The sequence below is a fragment of the Aethalodelphis obliquidens genome, unplaced genomic scaffold, assembly GCF_003676395.1.
Source record: "Aethalodelphis obliquidens isolate GAN/ISIS:26980383/991018 unplaced genomic scaffold, ASM367639v1 scaffold38, whole genome shotgun sequence".
Lineage (NCBI taxonomy): Eukaryota > Metazoa > Chordata > Mammalia > Artiodactyla > Delphinidae > Aethalodelphis > Aethalodelphis obliquidens.
The window spans coordinates 1,998,909-2,019,365 of NW_020837982.1; the positions used below are offsets into that span (position 1 = coordinate 1,998,909).

Sequence of the window (20,457 nt, forward strand, 5' to 3'; positions counted from 1 at the left end):
AGCCGTGCTTCTTACACAGTGGCTCAGGAATTCTTGCAGTGCAGAAGTAGAAGTTGCCAGGTAGTCTTAAGGCTGAGGCCTGGAGCTGGCACAGCTCAGTTCCACTCTATAACGATGCACATGTGACTGCATTGCTAGTCACCAGCCCAGCCTCCTGTCTAGGGGAGAGGTCTGCATGAGGATATGAGTACCACAAGGCATGGTTCCTGGTTCATTGGGGCCATTAATGTAACAGACTACCAAGTAATATAATCAAGATTTTCTTTTTGAAAGTTTTAATAAGCATGTTTTAAAAAAACATAACTGTAGGGACTTCCTTGGTAGTCCAGTGGTTAAGACTCCACGCTGCCAATGCAGGGGCCCGGGTTTGATCCCTGGTCGGGGAACTAGATCCTGCATACCGCAACTAAGACCCAGTGCAGCCAAATAAATAAATGAATATTTTTTAAAAAAACAGAAAGCCTAACTGTAAGAGACAAGAAGGAAATGTAGCAGCACATGTGAGTCCATACACGAAGCAGACAGTTCAGATTTCCTGCCACTTGACTAGCTTTTCATCGGGTTGTGGTAGAATTTAAATGAGACCATGGGTATAAGTTCCTGGTACACAGTAGGTGTTCAGTAGGTGGGAGCTGCTGTTGTATTGTTATTATTGCCATTTTATTTTTAATGACTAATATCTTGGTGTCAGTGTGAAGACACATAGCTAATGCAGTACATTTCATATGAACTGAGAAGAAACATTTTGGTTAGCTTCTTCAATTTCAGTTGACTATTTTTTATCTTTGTCTTTTATTTTTGATCCCTATGTTCTTGTTAGCTAATAGTGTGTAAAGACAGTCTCTAATTTTAAAATAGTTTTAGTTAGTTTCCTGTAAGCAAAACAATTGGGAAAATAAATTCTTAGATTACCCTTGGAGGATAAAAATTCTTTTCTTCTATAAAGTCATGAAAATGCATGTTTCAGAGGAGGTAGAGGAGATTCCAGTTACTTAATTTCCTGAAACACACACACGTTATGTTGTGTTATAGATAGAGCAACTGTATATTGCCACTTAAGACCAGAGGTGTCTTAAATCAGATTCTAGGTAGATCTTATGACATTTTAGTAGCTAAACTCTAGAAAATATCCGTCACTGTTGTCTTGGAGGGCTGTGAAGTATATATTTTCTAGGCTTTTGCATGGCTTAGTATTGATGTATAATCTTGATGACTTTTTGGCATTTTGAGAACTTATCCTCATGTTAAAACTTTAAAAATACAGTTGCTTTGGAATTAGAGTCAACTGCAGTGGAAACTTTGTAAATAAGATTTAATGGTCTATTGTTACAGGAGAGGTTTTAGTAGAAAATTCGTTCTGAATATTGTTAATCAACATAAACAATGTATATTACAGTTTCCCTTCTGAGACCTTGAGTTGTGTATCATTTGTATTTTTCTTAAATTTACTTTGTTACAAACCATCACAGTTGTTTTGCCCTGAGTGGTTGTCTACCACATTTTTTTTTTAAACATCTTTATTGGAGTATAATTGCTTTACAATGTTGTGTTAGTTTCTGCTGTATAACAAAGTGTATCAGCTATATGTATACATATATCCCCATATTCCCTCCCTCTTGCATCTCCCTCCCTTGTACTGTTGGTGGGAATGTAAATTGATACAGCCACTATGGAGAGCAGTATGGAGGTTCCTTAAAAAAATAAAAATAGAACTACCACATGACCCAGCAGTCCCACTACTGGGCATATACCCTGAGAAAATTCGTAATTCAGAAAGACATGTACCCCAGTGTTCACTGCAGCACTATTTACAATAGCCGGACATGGAAGCAACCTAAGTGTCCATCGACAGATGAGTGGATAAAGAAGATGTGGCACATATATCCAATGGAATATTACTTAGCCATGAAAAGAAATGAAATTGAGTTATTTGTAGTGAGGTGGATGGTCCTAGAGTCTGTCATACAGAGTGAAGTAAGTCAGAAAGAGAAAGACAGATACCATATGCTGACACATATATGGAATCTACCACATGATTCTTTATGCAAGGACAAGAAATACACATTGCAGCAGGAAATGTCTTCATCCAATACATAATTTACCGGTTTATGGGAATGCTTTAAAATGGGGTCTGTAAGCACTAACCAGCTTGGTGTAGTGGACAGACCATGGTCCTTGGAGTCGCACTGTTTCTGGCACTGGGAAGCCGTGGGGAAGTTATTTGACTTCCTTGAGCTTTACTTTCTTCAACGTAGACAATACAGACCTACCTCTCAGTGTTGTTGGGAAGATTGAGTGAGCTATAACACTCAATGGACCATGGTACCACCTCAAATATGAAGAAATTCACTCAGCAGCAAAGTTTGCATTTTAAAATTAGTTTTATTAAAAGCCAAGCGAATGAACTTGATTAGTTACATGATTCAATTAAAGGTGGCTGTGGCTTTGAATTATGAACTGTTTCAGGGAGAAGAAAATGATGCCAAGGTAGTGTCAAGTTTGGAACAGCAGTGGTCGGGTATCTATGAACAAAAAGGAGTCAAATTTATAATGAAATTGCAGGAGGTGGATTTGGAAATGGATTCTCCCTTCGCTGGCCCTCTCACTGCTTTGTGCTCACACACTTCCTTTTTTTCTGAGGTTCTGAAACAAAAACAAAACGTAGTGGAGCTCTGCAGCAGTTGAAGGAGCTTTTGAATTCTTCCTAAAGAGGAAATTGACTTTACCTAACTAATGCACTTCCTGTGTGTGCGGTGTCCGCTGAAGAGGGAGATAGGACCTCACTGGTACAGCGCTCGACTGCAGAATTTCCTCCCGGTGGTGAGGGTGCGCCAACACATTGTCTTCATTTACTCTGGTATCTGTAAGGCCGGTATGAATCACCTGGGGATCTTGTTACCAATGCAGCTTCTGATCCAGTAATTCTGGGTGGGGCCTGAGATTTTGCATTTCTAACAATATTCCAGGTGAGATATATCAAAATCATAAGGCATTCTTTTCCTGGTTCTTTTTAAAAGGTCTTAAAAACATACACGATTAACTTAATTTCATTGAACATTTATTTGCTAGGTGCTATGTATGTTAGGGCCTGATTCTCAAGGATCCCACAGTTGGTGGTGCACCAGATCAAGGAGATTTTGAATATACCCGCCCCCTGATATTTTTTAAACTTCGTCTTGGGTTTAGAAGTTCTCTAGTAACTTTACAGAGATTAGTTAACAATTAAACTTAAATTAGGATTTCTCTTTTTCTTTATGATTTAAGAAATTCTTTCACTTACCGCACATATACCATCATAACTTACATTAATGTCAAAAGGGGAAAAAAATTGTTTCTGTGATCTCCTCACCCCAGCCAATCAAACCTTTTTTTCCCCCTGTGTTTCTTTGTAGTCCTTAGATGTGGGCATCTTTTGTTTTTACATGGTTGTGAACATTTCTGGACAACAGTTTTGTATTGTTTTTAATTTTAGTGTTAGAGAATAGAAAGTTTTCTAAATTTCTCTATTAACTGTTGAAATATTGTACTTTATCCATATTTTGATATGTTCTTTTCTTGGTGTATTTTTCTGGGATGTTAAATGCTCCTGCTAAGATCAAGTTAGCAAAGGGTTAGGGTAGTAAACATAACATGTCTTAGGAAACTAATATAATATCTGCAAAGTAAAGTATGAGTTTGCTTTAATTCAACTGAATGTTTGGCTTATAGTTAGAATTTTCCTGTTAAGTGAGAAAAAGTGAATTGTGTCTTATCTGTATTCTTAAAAAAAAAAATCCGGTGTCTATATAGACAACTGACTTGTTTTCAGAATATCTGTGAGATGTAAAGATTTTCCTGTTATATCTTCTAGAACAGCAGTTCTTAATATGGGCTCTGTGGACCTAGGGTAGTGTCTCTCAGCGTGTGGGCTGCAGAGTCACAGGTGTCCTTGTGAAAAAGAACTCTGCCCATACGCTCCCCCAGCCCCTTCTCCAAGCTGGTTCTGGGATGGAGCCCTGCCATCTAAACTATAACAGGATGCAATTGTATGATACGTGATTCTTCTGCAAAGCAAGTTTCAGAATTACTGCTCTGAGCGAGCCATGGTTGGGATCTGAGGGAATTTGCAATCTCTGAAATTCAATAACTGTCTTTTGGGTAGGGTTTATTCATTTTTCTGGGAAGAAGGTTCATAAACCTCTCATTAAGATTCGCAGAGAGGACCATGATTGAAAAAGGATGAAGTCATTGTCCCAGAAGGTGTGTTTTTCCTGAACATCTGTCTTCTGCCTCCTCTGAACCTTTCGGATTGTGAATAAATTCTTAGTTTTCTTTTACCATAATGAGGGCATGTTGTCCATGAAGTGATTTTTTTTGTATTGTGTTTTTTTTATAGCTATTCTTCCTTTTTTTAATATAAATTTATTTATTTATTTGGCTGTGTTCTGTCTTCGTTGCGGTGCGCAGGCTTCTTATCGCGGTGGCTTCTCTAGTTGCAGAGCACGGGCTCTAGGCGCGCGGGCTTAAGTAGCTGTGGTATGTGGGCTCAGAAGTTGTGGCTCGTGGGCTCTAGGGCACAGGCTCACTAGTTGTGGTGCACAGGCTTAGTTGCTCCGCAGCATGTGGGATCTTCCCGGACCAGGGCTCGAACCTGTATCCCCTGCTTTGGCAGGCGGATTCCTAACCCCTGCGCCACCAGGGAAGTTCCTGTATTGTGGTTTTTTAATCTACCGTTTCTTTATTGCTTTTCAGTAAAATGAATTTTAATTTCTTAATTTAATTTTTTTTGGTACTGAAACGTATTATTTCTGAGAACTACTTTGTGCAGATAATATTTATTTCTAAGATTTATTTATTGAGAACAAGTGTGCCCGTTGTTCTACCAAGTGTGGTACATAGACTATTTTTATTTAATCCTTGCAGCAACTCCATGAAGCGAGCATTGTTATACTCATTTGACAAATAAGGGAATTGAGGCATGATGTGTTTAATTAACTTAGCCAGATTGACATAGTTGTGAATGATGGGACCATTCTGTCTCACCTGAAGGCCAACTCTATGGAAGTCTGCAAGTTTGCACAAATGAATCACATTTGGTTTATCATTGAATGGAAGGTGATGGTTGTGTAGTGCCTTGAGATTATTAGGGGTGATGCCTGTGGATTAGCCCCTTCTAGAGATTCTGATTCTGAGTTTATGTTATTTCTTTTCAGATCAAAGAGAGTGCATCCCAGACGAGAGATGTCCTCAAACAGCATTTTAACGATTTGAAAGGAACCCTTGGGAAGCTCCTGGATGAGCGATTGGTGACCCTTTTGCAAGAGGTGGACACCATTGAACAGGAGACCATTAAACCACTAGATGACTGCCAGAAGCTGATAGAGCACGGAGTTAACACTGCAGCGGACTTAGTCCAAGAAGGTGGGGAGGGCTTCCCTGGTGGCGCAGTGGTTGAGAGTCCGCCTGCCGATGCAGGGAATGCGGGTTTGTGCCCCGGTCCGGGAAGATCCCACATGCCCGCGGAGCGGCTGGGCCCGTGAGCCATGGCCGCTGAGCCTGTGCGTCTGGAGCCTGTGCTCCGCAACGGGAGAGGCCACAACAGTGAGAGGCCCGTGTACCGCAAAAAAAAAAAAAAAAAAAAAAAGAAGGTGGGGAGTCCAGGGAGCCTGTTAAACACAGCACATTCAGATTGACACTGCTGGTATCTCAGGGTTCCAACAGGCTTCCTGCCAGCTGTGGGGTGCTTAGGCCATGCGTACCTTGGGACAGTTTGTGATATAGGATGACAGGTGTACAGTGAGGTATCCTAGGGTAAATGCAATTAATGTACTAATTATAATCATTTACAAAATATGGAGTAAATTATCATTTACAAAATAAGGATTTTTCTCATGGTTCTGTTAACACAGTGATTTCACGGTCACTTTGAGTCTGTTCGCATATTTTTCGGAGTGTCAATGGTCTATAGGATTTAATGCCATCATTCTTTTTAGAGATTAACGAGTAGGATTGGTGTTGACTCCTGAAATTGCACTGGTTATATCCCTAACTTTAGTCAGTTATTTTGGTTAAATCATGCTCGGTTCTTGCCTTGCTGCCTTCCTGTCTCCACATCTACCTACCTCCCCTCCTTCCCTCCTGTAGGTCTTTGTCAGGTACATTAAATAAAAAGGTAATAAGTTCTGCCCTTTGGGGTTCACAGCCCAGTGATAGAAGCACACACGATGAGAGAGATCTAAGACCTCACGGGAGCACAGAAGGGGAAACGCTTACCTCTGGAAGAGTGTAGGATGGCTTTCTATAGGAGGAGTTCCACCGAGGCTTGAAGAAATTCATCAAGCAGACAAAGGAAGAAAAGGAGGTCACAGCACGATTGGAAGCAGAAGTAACGTCAAGAGTAAAGTGAATGGCATATCTGGGAGATATTGAATGCAGTATTTTAGGCAGCAGAGTTACACAGTTAGATTTGCATTTTTTAAAAACGACACTGCCCACAGTTTGGAGACTGTGTTAGAGGTTGTAAGGAAGTAAAAGTGACCGATGAGGAAGTTGTGGCAGCAGTCAGATAGGCAGCGATGGGAGATGGTGACAGGTGAAGATGAAGCAGAGCTGGTTTTAAGATTTTTCAGAGGGACTTCCCTGGTGGTGCAGTGGTTAAGAACCTGCCTGCCACTGCAGGGGACATGGGTTCCATCCCTGGTCCGGGAAGATCCCACATGCCGCAGAGCAGTGAAGCCCGTGCGCCACAACTACTGAGCCTGCGCTCTAGAGCCCATGAGCCACAACTACAGAGCCCACACACCACAGCTTCTGAAGCCCATGCACCTAGAACCCATGCTCTGCAACAAGAGAAGCCACTGCAGTGAGAAGCCTGTGCACTGCAATGAAGAGTAGCCCTTCATTCACTTCAACTGGAGAAAGCCCATGCGCAGCAACAAAGCCAAAAATGAATGAATGAGTGACTGAATGAATAAATAAATGTAAAATTAAAAAAAAGATATTTTGGAGATAGAATTAATGGTGATCTTACTGAGCCATAAGTGTTGATTATTGGTGATTGCCTGGTTATAGGATGGAGGAGAAAGAGAAGAATTTAGGATGACCCAACCCAGCGTGATTTTAGACGACCGGTGAATTGTGCCGTTGACTGACACAGAACATGAAGGGGGAGGGTGGGTAGTTAGACAGTTGGTTTGGGGTATGTTAGTTCAAGGTGCCGGAGATGCCAGGAGTTGGGAATGTGGGTGTGATGCTTAGGAGAGAGATCATACCTTGAGATGTCAATATGGCAGTGAATGGTGTGTATGTCACCTCTGAATCCATGGGAATAAGTAAAATCATCAAGAGATAGTGTACAATATGAGAAGAGAAGGCTACAGAAGGTGGGACTCTGAGGGACGTCAGTATTTAAAAGGGCGTTGAGGAAAAAGGATCCAGGGAAGGAGACTGAATACCATCGGTTCTTTGATGAGTGCTGTGAGTGGCATAGGATGAAAAGTGCGTGGCTGGCTCCCAGCTCTGTCACTCCAGCTGGAAGTTAGTCCCCGTTTTGGTCCCACTTAGAATATAGTACTAATGTTATCTTTACACACTAATTACATTTTTGTCTTATCTTCAAGGAGAAGTGTTTATTTGCCACTGACAATAACAGTGCCTTTGAGAAAATTATTTTTAGCAGGACTTCAGAATGTCTTTCCCTGGGCGCTTAGCATTTGGAAACAAACTCAGCAGCAGTTCAGCACAGGTCAGGAGTGTATACCAATCACCACGAGGCTTGACCAATGTTTTTATTTTAGAAAATAAATCCTTTGAGGCACATACATGCTTGTGGCAGCATCTGATTTATTTTTTAATACTTCAGAAATGTTTTAAATTTCAAACATTTTCCTCCCCTCCCTTCCCGAGGGATTAAAAACTTATTTATGAAATTTTTAGGATTTTGAGGCAGTGTTCAGTGTGTCTGTTTTCCTTTTGGTAAGGGGGGAAGGTCATGTCATATGGTCTCAAAACACTTGAGTAACTCCAGGGTATACTGAGATGGGAAACAGTTCTAGTAGTGTTCTTTAGGGCTGTGGAAGGACAGAGATGTTGATCATTTTCTTATGACTTTATATAATATTTCCTTTATATGACCCTTCACCCTATTGCTTGTGTCAGGATAATATTTGCACTGACTCCTATTGGAGTTGATAAAGATTCTGTAGGGGAGATGGGAAGAGGTCCCTGGGACTTATGCCTTGCATAAAATTGGTTGACAAATCAAGTTTCCATTTGTAGAGCAGAATCTTTCATCTCTGGCAGAATGTTGTCATTGTGTACCCCCTTCCTCTTGCGTTTAACCTTAAAGTTGTTTCTAAAATAGTTTATTTATTTATTTGTTTGTTTATTTTTGGCTGCATTGGGTCTTCATTGCTGCACGCGGGCTTTCTCTAGTTGCGACGAGCGAGGGCTACTCTTCGTTGTGGTGCGTGGGCCTCATTGCAGTGGCTTCTCTTTGTTGTGGAGCACGGGCTCTAGGTGTGCGGGCACAGTAGTTGTGGCACGCAGGCTCAGTAGTTGTGGCGCACAGGCTTAGTTGCTCCACGGCATGTGGGATCTTCCCAGGCAGGGGCTTGAACCCGTGTCCCCTGCATTGGCAGGCGGATTCTTAACCACTACGCCACCAGGTAAGTCCCTAAAATAGTTTCTACGTTTACTTTTGGGGAATTTGTGACATCACTTAAGAATTGTTTTCAAGAGAACCAGAGACCCACTTAGACACGGGTTGTGTTGATTAGTTTATAACGTGACCATTTTTCCCTGTACTAGTTCTCTTATTCCTGATTGTAGGTGAGATCGCCATTCTGGGTGGTGTAGGAGAACAGAATGAAAAACTGTGGAGCTTTACCAAAAAGGCCTCACACATCCAGTTGGACAGGTAAAAGTGTTAGTGTCTCTTGGGCTTAAGCTGTCTGCTTTTCTTTTTTTCTTTTCGCCTGTTAAAAATTCGGATTCAGGGATATAGAAAATGTATTTCTCAAGTTTTCACTGCCCATTACCAGTATTACTAGTATGAAATAGTTGTGATTGTAATCTCTGGTATAGAATTACTGCCGATTTTCTACAATCCTAATGTGTAAGAGAACTGTTAATTTAAAAAAATCTGAACAAAGTCATAGCTCAAACAACGAAGTCCTACTGTATAGCACAGGGAACTATATTCAATATCCTGTGATAAACCATAAGGGAAAAGAATATAAAAAAGAATGTATATATATGTATAACTGAATCACTTTGCTGTACAGCAGAAATGAACACGACAGTGTAAATCAACTACACTTCAATTAAAACAAACAAACCTGCATCATAGCTCAGTAAACCAGATCTTTTGCTATAAACTTAACAATTGTGATCCTACCCATTTTCTCTCGTTCCTTTTATTTATTTGGGAAGAGAATTTTAATGTAATGTCTTGCAAAACCCCCACTGCCATTAGCATTATTTACTGGGGGCTTCTGCACTGTTACAGTATACGACTGATCTACAGTATTTTTTGTTGGGGAATTGCGTGGCGGTCCAGCGGTTAGGACTCCATGCCTTCACTGCTGAGGGCCTGGGTTTGATCCCTGGTCTGAGAACTAAGATCCCACAAGCTGTGCAGCACGGCCAAAAATAAGTAAATAAAATATTCCTTGTTATTTTTTAAAAAATTGAGATATAGTTGATTTACAGTGTTGTATACGTTTCAGGTGTACAGCATAGTGATTTGCAGTTTCTCAAGGCTATACTCCCTTGTATTTTTAACTCAGTTAAAAGCCTTATAAACACATGAGCTTTGTTTCCTCAGCTTACCAGAGGTGCCTTTACTGGTTGATGTGCCTTGCTTATCTGCTCAGTTGGATGACTCAATTCTTAACATAGTGAAAGACCATATTTTCAAGCATGGAACGGTAGCGTCTCGCCCACCAGTACAGATAGAAGAATTGATAGAGAAACCCGGAGGCATCATCGTACGATGGTGTAAGGTACGTAATTCAGGACTGTAGAAATGGCTTCAGCATTATGGATTTGAGAGTTGGGGGCCTTTACGATTTTTTTTTATTAGTTGCCTTTGAATGTCTTCTTCTCTGCATGAACAAAAGTGCCCTTTGCTTTACAACTAAGGTCACAGGGAACCTGAACTGAGGTAGCTCTTCCAGTTGGGAAAAACACTTTCGAAGGTACTTTATGAAATCTCTGTATCGAAATGTTTCCCATCACATATTTCCCAAACTTAACGCTTGGTGACTTGAGGATCGTTCAGAATTAGAAAAGTCAGAAGGTGATAGTGAATATTGGGTGTTGGATATTTTTCTGTTCAACACTGAACTAATACCTCTGAAATAAAGTTTTAAAGTATGGTTTTTTCACACTCTTAGCATTGCCAAAAATTTTGTATATTTAATCATATTATACGTGTGAATTACCATATTTTAGATAAAAACCATGTCCAGATGAGTCATGATGTCTCGGCTGTTGACAGATAACATCATTCAGAGGTGGGTGGTCAGCTTCTGGAAACTATTTTCTTTTTTTTTTGTTTTTTGTTTTTTTGCAGTATGTGGGCCTCTCACTGTTGTGGCCTCTCCCGTTGCGGAGCACAGGCTCCAGACGCGCAGGCTCAGCGGCCACGGCTCACAGGCCCAGCCGCTCCGCGGCATGTGGGATCTTCCCGGACCGGGGCACGAACCCGTGTCCCCTGCATCGGCATGTGGATTCTTAACCACTGTGCCACCAGGGAAGCCCTGTCTTCTATTAATTTTAAGGAGTCCTTTATATATTTCAGATATTAGCTCTCTCTTGGTTATATGAATAATGTAGTTTTGGGATACTTGTCTTTGAATTTTGAATGTCTTATCTTTGGCATTAATTGTTTAGAAGTCATGCCATTGCTTCAGAGGAAGCACATTTTCTTCATATCAGACTGGGGTTATAAAACACATGGTTCAATAAGGAAAACAAGGGAAATAATAATGGCACGTTTCCTCTGACCTTCCTGAGAAGAACCTGTATTCAGCATGTGGACCTGTATGCTTGGCCCCAAATGCTCCCATTCAAAGTTCCTAAGTAGTGATGCTGAGAGAAGTTATTCTCTGACGTTTACCTAACGTAAAGCCTTTCTCCTCAGGTGGATGACGACTTTACCGCCCAAGATTACAGGCTGCAGTTCCGTAAATGTACTTCCAGTCATTTTGAGGACGTGTATGTAGGCTCTGAAACTGAATTCATAGTATTGCACATAGACCCCAATGTTGATTATCAGTTCAGAGTCTGCGCCCGAGGAGATGGCCGACAGGAGTGGAGTCCTTGGAGTGTCCCCCAGATAGGTCATTCCACGCTGGTGCCTCATGGTATGCTGTTGCCTTCTCACTCCTGAAGCTTAACTGTGTATGAGTACACGTATCCTGTGCTAAAGGCAGCACACTGACAACCCTTTTTCCTAAGGATAAACCCTGAATTGATGGAGAATAACATGGAATATGTCTTTTACTTCCTGCTCAAATTGCTTCATGTGAATTTTGAGAAATTTTCATTCGTTCTTATCTTCAGAGTCCCCGAATAGTGCCAGGCAGGATTATAAGCATCCCTAAAACCACAGAGTTTAAATATTGCATTAGAAGACTGCAACATTCGACCCAAACCTTCAACGTATATCTTGATAGAGGCTTTTTCTTAGAAGTCTTACAATCCAAAATTGACCTCTCCTATATAACTTTTTTTAAGGATTTAGAAAAAAAAAAAAAGATTTAGACTCGGTTAATTACTTCTTAATCAGGTTGGAATAAGCTCAAACGTGATTTTATTAGGTAAGAGATAACACTTATTTGATCTTCCTTGCCAAAAATGTGTAGGAAGAGACTGAAATCTTTCTTGTGATTGGTAGGATTGACCATGACACCCTGTCACTGAATTTTTCCTTTCATTGAACTTGCCCATGAACCCTAAGTAGCGTCTTCCACTTCCAAGTTTTATTTAATGTGCCTGTGTTGAAGATATTCCCCAAAAGATTCTAACAATTTACAATATCTTTGCTTTTTAAAAAGAGTGGACAGCTGGCTTTGAGGGGTACAGTCTGAGCAGTCGAAGAAACATAGCGCTTCGGAATGATGCTGAATCGTCCGGTGTTCTCTACTCCAGCGCTCCCACTTACTTCTGTGGGCAGACATTAACATTCAGGCAAGTGGATATTAAAAGATCTGTCTGTCATGCCTTAGGCAGTAAGTGAAGTACACAGAGCATCCATGAGCTTCGGATCAAAACAGTCCTGAGTTTATTCCGTCATTTCTAGGTAGTGTTACTTTGGAGCAATTTACTTGTTTCTCTTTGCTTCGCTTTTCTCGTATGTATTCACAGGGTTATTATGAGCATGAACTGAGATAATGGGTATAAAATGCCTTGCTTCTGCCTGATAAATAGTGTGTGTTTACTGTGTTTCTTTCTTCTTGGTAAATAGAATACCTCTCAAAAATCAGTCTTAAGCGTTCAGAGGTCCCCAATTTTTTTTTTCTTTGTGAATCAATAAGAGCAAGTATCTGTGAGAGACAACCTATCAGAATAAACACACTATATATATAGTCTCTATAAAATAAAATTGAAAGCGTGCCTCTCCTGCCGCCAATTAATTTTCTATTTCTTCATCCATTTCTTCCTGTATTAGAAAAATTTCCTTTTTCTTGTTTTCATGTTGTCTGAGATATATTCTCTGTGGTCCTATTTCTAAATAGCTTTTCCTAAAAACCAAAGCCCAAACTTTGATTTAGGAAAGTGAAGCTTGTCTGATGTTCACCATACACACCTCAGTGTAGCAAACTCTCCTCTAAGTTTTAAGGTGTGAGATCATAGGATTTTATTGTGAATGCTTGTTCCAAGTTCCTCTTGGTCTCAGTCCCTTGTTGTATAAGGCATGGAGTGTATCTGAAAGTTTTATCTAAGCTAGTGTTGCCATGTTCTCCACCAGCCAAGTCATTTGAACTGGCAGCATGATCAGAATGCACTAGTTTATGCTTTGTGTCTCTCTTTTTTTTTTTTTTTTTGGCGGTACGCAGGCCTCTCACTGTTGTGGCCTCTCCCGTTGTGGAGCACAGGCTCAGCGGCCATGGCTCACGGGCCCAGCCGCTCCGCGGCATGTGGGATCTTCCTGGACCGGGGCACGAACCCGTGTCCCCTGCATCGGCAGGAGGACTCTCAACCACTGCGCCACCAGGAAAGCCCTCATTTTTTTTTTAAAATAAATTGATTTATTTTATTTTTGGCTGTGTTGGGTCTTCATTGCTGTGCATGGGCTTTCTCTAGTTGTGGCCTGCAGGGGCTACTCTTCGTTGTGGTGCGTGCGCTTCTCATTGCCGTGGCTTCTCTTGTTGAGGAGTATGGACTCTAGGTGCGCGGGCTTCAGTAGTTGCAGCACGTGGGCTCAGTAGTTGTGGCTCGTGGGCTCTAGAGTGCAGGCTCAGTAGTTGTGGTGCACGGACTTAGTTGCTCTGCTGCATGTGGGATCTTCCCGGACCAGGGATGGAACCCATGTCCTCTGCATTGGCAGGCGGATTCTTAACCACTGTGCCACCAGGGGAATCCCATTTGTCTCTTTTTTTTTTTGGACGTATCCCAAATGTGTTTATTGGGATGTTTTCCCATTCATCTTGATTCCCGGGGCTTTTAGTGCTGCTTCCATCTGAAGGAGCACCCTTCTGTAAGCCTTGCTTTTCCTCCTGTAGGCTGGCAGAGGACGGTAGAGCAGCCAACACACAAAACCACTGTTTGCGCATGGCTAAAGACGGTGGTGGTTTTATAGCATCCTGGGCATCTCACATCCATGAAATAGGAATTGGGGCTCTGCACCAGGCGCTGCTTCTTGTGTTTCCTCTTCTCCTCTTCTGGAGAGGGATGAAGGAGAACCTTTGCGAGAGGCATGTTCTCGTGAGGAGGTCGTCACCATCAGAAACCTTGTCTCACTTTTGACACCTCCTCTCACCCCTCACGTTATGAAAAAAGAATAACTTATTAACCAGAAAAAACTAGCAGAGGAATGAGGAGTCTGGTACCTAACATCTATTTAATTATTCCCCAGGTAATCAGGAGTTTTCTGTACTAACAAACCTCTTCTCTGCTGATGGCCCTTGTTTATAGAAATACTCCCATTAGTGAGTCTGCTGAGAACAGGGTACTTCTGTATAATGATAGGACTTCCTGAGTTAACAGATTCAGGCCAGATACCTCAGATCATAGTAAGAATAATACTCATAGTATTACAAATTGCAGTTAATATTTAAATTGCATGTACTATGGTACTGTTCTAAGCACTTTACTTATATTAACTCATTTGATTCTCACAATAACCCAATGAAATAGGTGTAGTTACCCATTTTAGGGATGAAGATACTGAGGCACAGAGAAGTGAAGTCATTTACCCAGTGTCACATAACTGGTAAGTGGCAAAGCTAGGATTTAAACCCAGTCTGGCTCCAGTAATTTTAACCACTGGTCTGTATTGCTTCTCATTTTTCTTTTTTCATGGGAGAGTAAACATGATTTGAGTTAGTGTGGAAATGTATAGTTTCTCCGCTACTGTGTCCTCAGCTCTTTTCCTTTTCTCTCTTCTATGATTTTTATCCCTGGGTGATGGTGATCTGATGCTCTTTTTACTTTTAGCTTCTCCCTCTGTGAACACAGGGGAAGGTCCGATAGATGATCTACTTAGGTTTGTTTCTTAAGTCATTCAATAAATGTATATAGATTACAACATTGGAAATTACACACATTGATTTAAACCCACGTACTGTCTGTGGACAGTACAACACTTAGTCGGCCTCAGTAAACCATTAGTTCCTCCCTCCTCCTCCAAAGGGGTCCCCCTTGGTAGGGTGATTAACTGAAACTTATTTAAGCTCAGTATTATCTTAGCCAGACTGTTGCATTGTTGTCATTTTTCCTTTGAATGTGGATTGAAAATGTTTTCTCTCTTTGTTTAAAGGAATTTCAGGCATTGGCAGTTAAGGCAGAGGATGTGAATAGAGTGTTTGTATGGGGCACCTTCACGCATGGGGTTGGGGGCAGATAGGCCTGCTTGAATCAAGGTAAACTTTATTCAGCTTTTTGAGGGCCTCATAGTCAGAAGGGAGATTATACTCCTGCAGCCCTGCCCTGTTGCTCAGCCCAGTCGATCCCTGCTGAAGTTTCTGGAATCCTTAGAACTGCTGACACCAAAGGAACCTGTTACTGGCCGGCTTTTAACAGTCTCTAGAGCCCAGTCTCATGTGGTGCCCGGGTCTGCTAGCAACCCCCTCCTTCCAGGCCTCTCTCTGATTTCCTGTCTTGAACATTCCTGCTTTCCCTTGCTTCTAAGATTTCCCATTCTTACTGTTTTTTAAACCATATTTTTCTCTCTGTCTATGAGTCTGTTTCTGTTTTGTAGATAGGCTCATTTGTACCGTATTTTAGATTCCACATGTAAGTGATATCATATTAAACCCTAGCTTTTAGTTTGTTTGTAGAGGGAGGATTACATGAAGTCAGGGAGACATGTCTGCTTTGGGATGTTCACATATAATAGCTATTCCTCCCAGATAACCTAAGGAATATTCCTTAGACTTTTTTTCCCTGTCCATATCCTTCTGTCTTAAACTGCTTTTCTAAAATGTAAGGACAGTTCTGCTCGCCTGTGGTCTTTGTGAATGATGCTGATTGTTTCATACAACCCTATTCCATTCAGATGGTACTTACAGTACTTGGTATTGTTGGGAATGCAAAGTTTAAGAAAAAGAAAAAACTAGAATCTTATCTAACCACAGAATAGGCAGTTTATAAATTATAAAGTATAAGAAAGATCCTGACTGCTGTGGAATATAGAAGAAGGAAGAGTTACTTCTAGATGAGGGGTTGGTGAAGGCTTTATCTCAGGTAGGGCTGAAAAGGAAAGTTCAGGTAGAGAAACAAAGCAAGAACCAAAGATACGGAGGAGAAAAAAATATAAAGAACGGGAAGTAATGAGTGTGAATGGGTTTTATAGAGATGGGAGTATAGTCAGAACCCCAGAAAAGTACGACATTCTTGTGGACAGGCTATGTATATTTATTTCTTTTTCAATTTCTCAAAGACTTGCCCCTTGGGAGCTCACTTGTGCCCATTTATAAGGAGGGCATTTGATACCACAGACAGAGGTCTTTTTCTTTTTTCCTTTTTCCAACAAAAGTCTTCACCAAGTAAAACCAAGTCAGGTTCACATTTCATTGTCTTGGGAGTCATGCTCTGCATTTGACTTTTCTTGAATTCACGAGTTGAGCTAGGCTACAAAATAATAACAGCCAGCTCACCTTTGTCGAACCCTACTGTGTGTTACTTCTTAAGTATTGAGTTAATGTCTGTAAATCCTCATTACATGCTCAGGAGGTAGACACATTTTATAGATGAGGAAACTGAGATGTAAAAAGATTAAACCACCTGCCTGAGGTTGTACAGATTCTTCATAGTAATGCTGAGATGCAAATCCTAGCAGTCTAGCCCTGTAGGACTCTGCTTGGACTTAGAGTGAGTTGGAAGGCCATTGGAGGACATTGAGCAAATGAATGATGTGATATGACATATGTTTTATAAGTCATTTTGGCTGCTGGGTGGAAAATAGTCTGTACAGCGGTACAGGCTGGAAGGAGACCATTTAGGAGGCTGGAGAGGAGGAGCAAAAATATTACCAGAAATGGAGGGAAGGCTGTATTCAGCATTCCAGTATTAATCTTGGTGATGGCTAATGGTGGCTTGGACCAGGATGGAGCAGTTGAGGTAATGATAAGTGGTCAGAATCTGGATTTATTTTGAAGGAAGAACTGATGGGATTTATTGACAGGTTGGTTGTGAGGTATGAGAAAGGAGTCAAGTGTAACCTCAGGGTTTTTGGACTAAGTAACTTAGGGTAGAATTGTCATTTACTGAGGTAGGTAAGGCCTTATAAGGAGCCTATTTATGGGTGAATATCAGTTCTTTCACAAATTAATTTGAGTTCCTTATTAGACATATAAGTGAAAATGGGGGGTAGAGACAGTCAGATATACAAATCGGGAGTTCAGTGGAAAAGACCAGACTGTAGATACTAATTTGAGAGTTTTTAACATATAGATGTGTGTTTAGAGCCGTGAGACTGCATGAGATTAGCCAGGGAATGAGTATAGGGAGAGGACACTGGAGAACTCTTCACATTTAGCTTTTGGGGAGGAAAGAACCAGCAAAGGATTCTGAGGAGTAGCAGCAAGTGAGGTAGACGGGAAAAGTGGGAGAACGTGGTGTCCTGAAGCCAAGCAAAGGAAGTGTTTCCAAGGGGAAGTAGCGGTCAATTATGTCAAATGTTGCTGACCCAACAGATTAGAAAAGGACTGAGAATTGGCCTTTGGGTTTGCAGCGTGGACGTGGATTGGTGACCCTGACATGAACAGTTTCAGGGGAGCTGTGGTGGAGGGAAGCTTGATTAGAGTGGGTTCAAAAGAGAGATGGGATCTTTGGAGACCAATAGATGCATAGTAGCACCATAGTTCTGAATTTTTCCACTACTGGAAACTTTTTGGAGAAATAAAGAGGTGGGGGGTAGGGACCCATAAGTACTTTTTCAACAGAACTAAGAAATACGGAAAACTCAAATTCCAAATTAGCTGTAAAGGCCCCCTAAGACACAACTAGCCTGGAAATCATGAGTTTGCTGGCCAGTCTCAGAAATCTCCAAATATTCAGTCCCACAAGGAGAAGACTCCACCCTAAGACTATAAACGGGGCCAAGACTGAACAGTGCTTGAGTGTTCTTGAGGAAGCAGAGAGAAAAGGTGGGAAAAATGTCCAGGGGAGTCACAGTGCATCATCTTAGGAAGCAAGGACTGTGTCCCTTGGTGACAGTGGAGAGTAGTTTATAAGCAGCCTTTGAAGAGAACTGAGGTCTGGCAATAGAAGCTCTTTTGAACCAGATTAGGTTTCTGAGTGTCAAAGGAGATGTGGCTTCACAGAAGAGCCATATTATAAGGCAGGACCTTCCTATAGCAACGGAGGACAGGCTGTAGAGCTGTAAATCTGAAAGTCACCCTTCACTTAGTTTTTTTTTTTTTTCCTGGCCACACTGAGTGGCATGTGGGATCTTGGTTCCGCAACCAGGGATCAAACCCAGGCCCGCAGCAGTGAAAGCACTGAGTCCTAACCATTGGACTTCCAGGGAATTGCCATCTTCATTTAGTTTTTTAAAAAATGGCTTCCATCAGTGTTTTGCAATTTTTTTCTTGTCTTGTTACACTGGCTAGGAAGTATAGTTTTGAGTAGCAGTGTTGAAAGCAGACATCCTTGTCTTATTCCAGATCTTAGCAGGAATATATTCAGTCTTTCACATTAAGTATGATGCTAGCTGTAGGGTTTTTTGGTAGACACCCTCTATAAGGTTAAGGAAGTCCCCTTCTATTCTTAGTTTGCTGAGAGTTTTATCTATAAATGGATGTTTAATTTTGTCAAATTATTTTTATATATCTATTAAGATAATCATATGGTTTTTCTTCTGTTGATATGGTTACGATAGATTTTTTTAACATTGGATCAGCTTTGCATTTCCATGAGAAACCCCACTTGACCATGTATTATTCTTTATATATGTTGCTAAATTTAACTTTTATATTTTTTTGAGGATTTTTATGTCTCTTCACAAGAGAGATATCTGTCTGTTTTTTCTTATGATGTCTTTGGTATCAGGGTAATTGCTAGCCTCATAAAGTGAGGTGGGAAGTATTTCTTCCTCTTTTATTTCTTAGAACTGTTTGTGAGAATTGGTATTATTTCTTAAATGTTTGGTAGAGTTCACCAGTGAATTCGCTATCCTGGAATTTTTTTTGTTGGAAGATTTTCAATTTCTATAATAGATATAAGACTATCGGTTTCATTTTAAGAAGAGGATAAAAGCTATTTTAGGATTTGTATAGTAAGGAGTCTATTTCTATATCAAAACTCCTTGTTTACTGTGACTTGATAAGACATCCCTTCCTTCTCTTTCTTTTTCCTGACAGGTCAAGCTGTGTTATGACCCTCTTTTTTGACATACGGCTTATTCTTTATTCCTTGGGCTAGTTTCCTGTTAGTGACACAGGCCAACTAGCTGTGTTCCTGGAAGCACTTGCAGTCTTCCCAGCAGTGTGTGAGGGTCCTGACTGATGTCACTGCATCCTTGTCAGTATTAAGTATTACTGTTTTTACCTAATTTGTAGCTGTAGGACATAATAATATTTTCATTTTCTTTCTTACATTTATCATAAGCTTGGATATTTTTCATAATATATTATGACATATTAGCCAAGCAACTGAATTTTTGGATCTTTGCTCCAGGTGTTCATTGTGAGAAGAAGGACGTTTGAGATTATATGAGAATTTGCCGCTTAAATCCAGTCAGTTAGCCAAAGTGCCAGAGTAGTAGGAATAGATTAGCTTTCTTGCTGCCATCGAAATTTTTCCTTTTTGTTCTGAACCATGTTCTTTCTCAGAATACTTTACCTTTGAGAAAAATTATCACCTAGAACTTTCTACATGACTCTATGTAATGGATGCATTCCTACCAACTTGTGCATAAGTTGATTTTTTTTATTAATTGTATCTCCGAGGTCACTGTACCCTACTATGAATTATTTTGTATACCATTTTTATTTTTTTATATACTTTTTATATTTGGATGATTTATGGCAGAGTTTCTTATAGGACTTGTTTATGTGAGAGAACCACTTGGGTAGTTTTTTAGGAAATAATGTCCTGACTACTTGTCTTGCAATTTAAAAATTCAAAGATTTTAGGGACTTCCCTGGCAGGAAGTCCAGTGGTTAGGACTTGAAGCTTTTGCTGCCGGGTCCCCAGGTTCAATCCCTGATCGGGGAACTAAGATCCCACAAGCCGTGCGGTGTGGCCAAAGGGGGGGAAAATTCAAAGATTTTAAACTTCCGTTCTATTTCTTAGTGAGCTGTGAAAATAATTCTTTGTTAAGGCAAAGTAGCTCTTTACTTTCGTGGTTCATTTTATATTCAGAGAAACTTTTATAAGCTTTTAATGCCAGGCTTGTCTTATTTATCAAATGCTGTTAAGTAAGATGCTTTTAGGAACAATTTTGTGATTTATTCAAATAAGGAGTTTTTTTCCTTCTTCCCAGGATTTTAGTTAATTTCAAGAAATTTTACTTGCGTTAATTATTTATTTAAAAAGTTTAATCACAGAAAAAAATGTACACTTGCAATGAGCTAGCCAAACTCAAGGTTGAGAGCACAGTCCTCTAAAAGATTGCCCTCGCTTCAGATACCAGCTGCAAGTTCAGGGGTCCCCAGGACCAATGCTCAGGTTTTATAATTTGCTAGGATGACTCACACAGCTTAAGAAAGCACTTCACTGGACTTCCCTGGTGGTCGGTGGTTAAGACTCCGCTCTCCAATGCAGGAGACTGGGGTTTGATCCCTGGTCAGGGAACTAAGAGCCCGC

General features: G+C 40.7%; 2 protein-coding genes across 2 annotated transcripts in view; one reads left to right on the top strand and one right to left on the bottom strand.

Moving 5' to 3' along the window:
• The window catches only part of CRLF3 (cytokine receptor like factor 3), a 35,823-nt gene that overhangs the window by 7,370 nt on the left and 7,996 nt on the right, over positions 1-20,457 (top strand). The window contains exons 2-6 of the mRNA XM_027130331.1: positions 5,193-5,400; positions 8,809-8,896; positions 9,806-9,983; positions 11,126-11,348; positions 12,042-12,174. Of these exons, the coding sequence (XP_026986132.1) occupies positions 5,193-5,400; positions 8,809-8,896; positions 9,806-9,983; positions 11,126-11,348; positions 12,042-12,174 (830 nt within the window). The remainder of the gene's footprint in view (positions 1-5,192; positions 5,401-8,808; positions 8,897-9,805; positions 9,984-11,125; positions 11,349-12,041; positions 12,175-20,457) is intronic.
• On the bottom strand, positions 13,638-13,937 carry LOC113632780 (40S ribosomal protein S27-like). The gene has a single exon (XM_027130332.1). It carries the CDS (start codon positions 13,903-13,905, stop codon positions 13,651-13,653), a length of 255 nt encoding a protein of 84 aa, XP_026986133.1. The 5' UTR covers positions 13,906-13,937; the 3' UTR covers positions 13,638-13,650.

Bases quoted from the DNA above. Each gene is read 5' to 3' on its own strand.
- LOC113632780 (XM_027130332.1), bottom strand. From the start codon at position 13,905: ATGCCTCTCGCAAAGGTTCTCCTTCATCCCTCTCCAGAAGAGGAGAAG.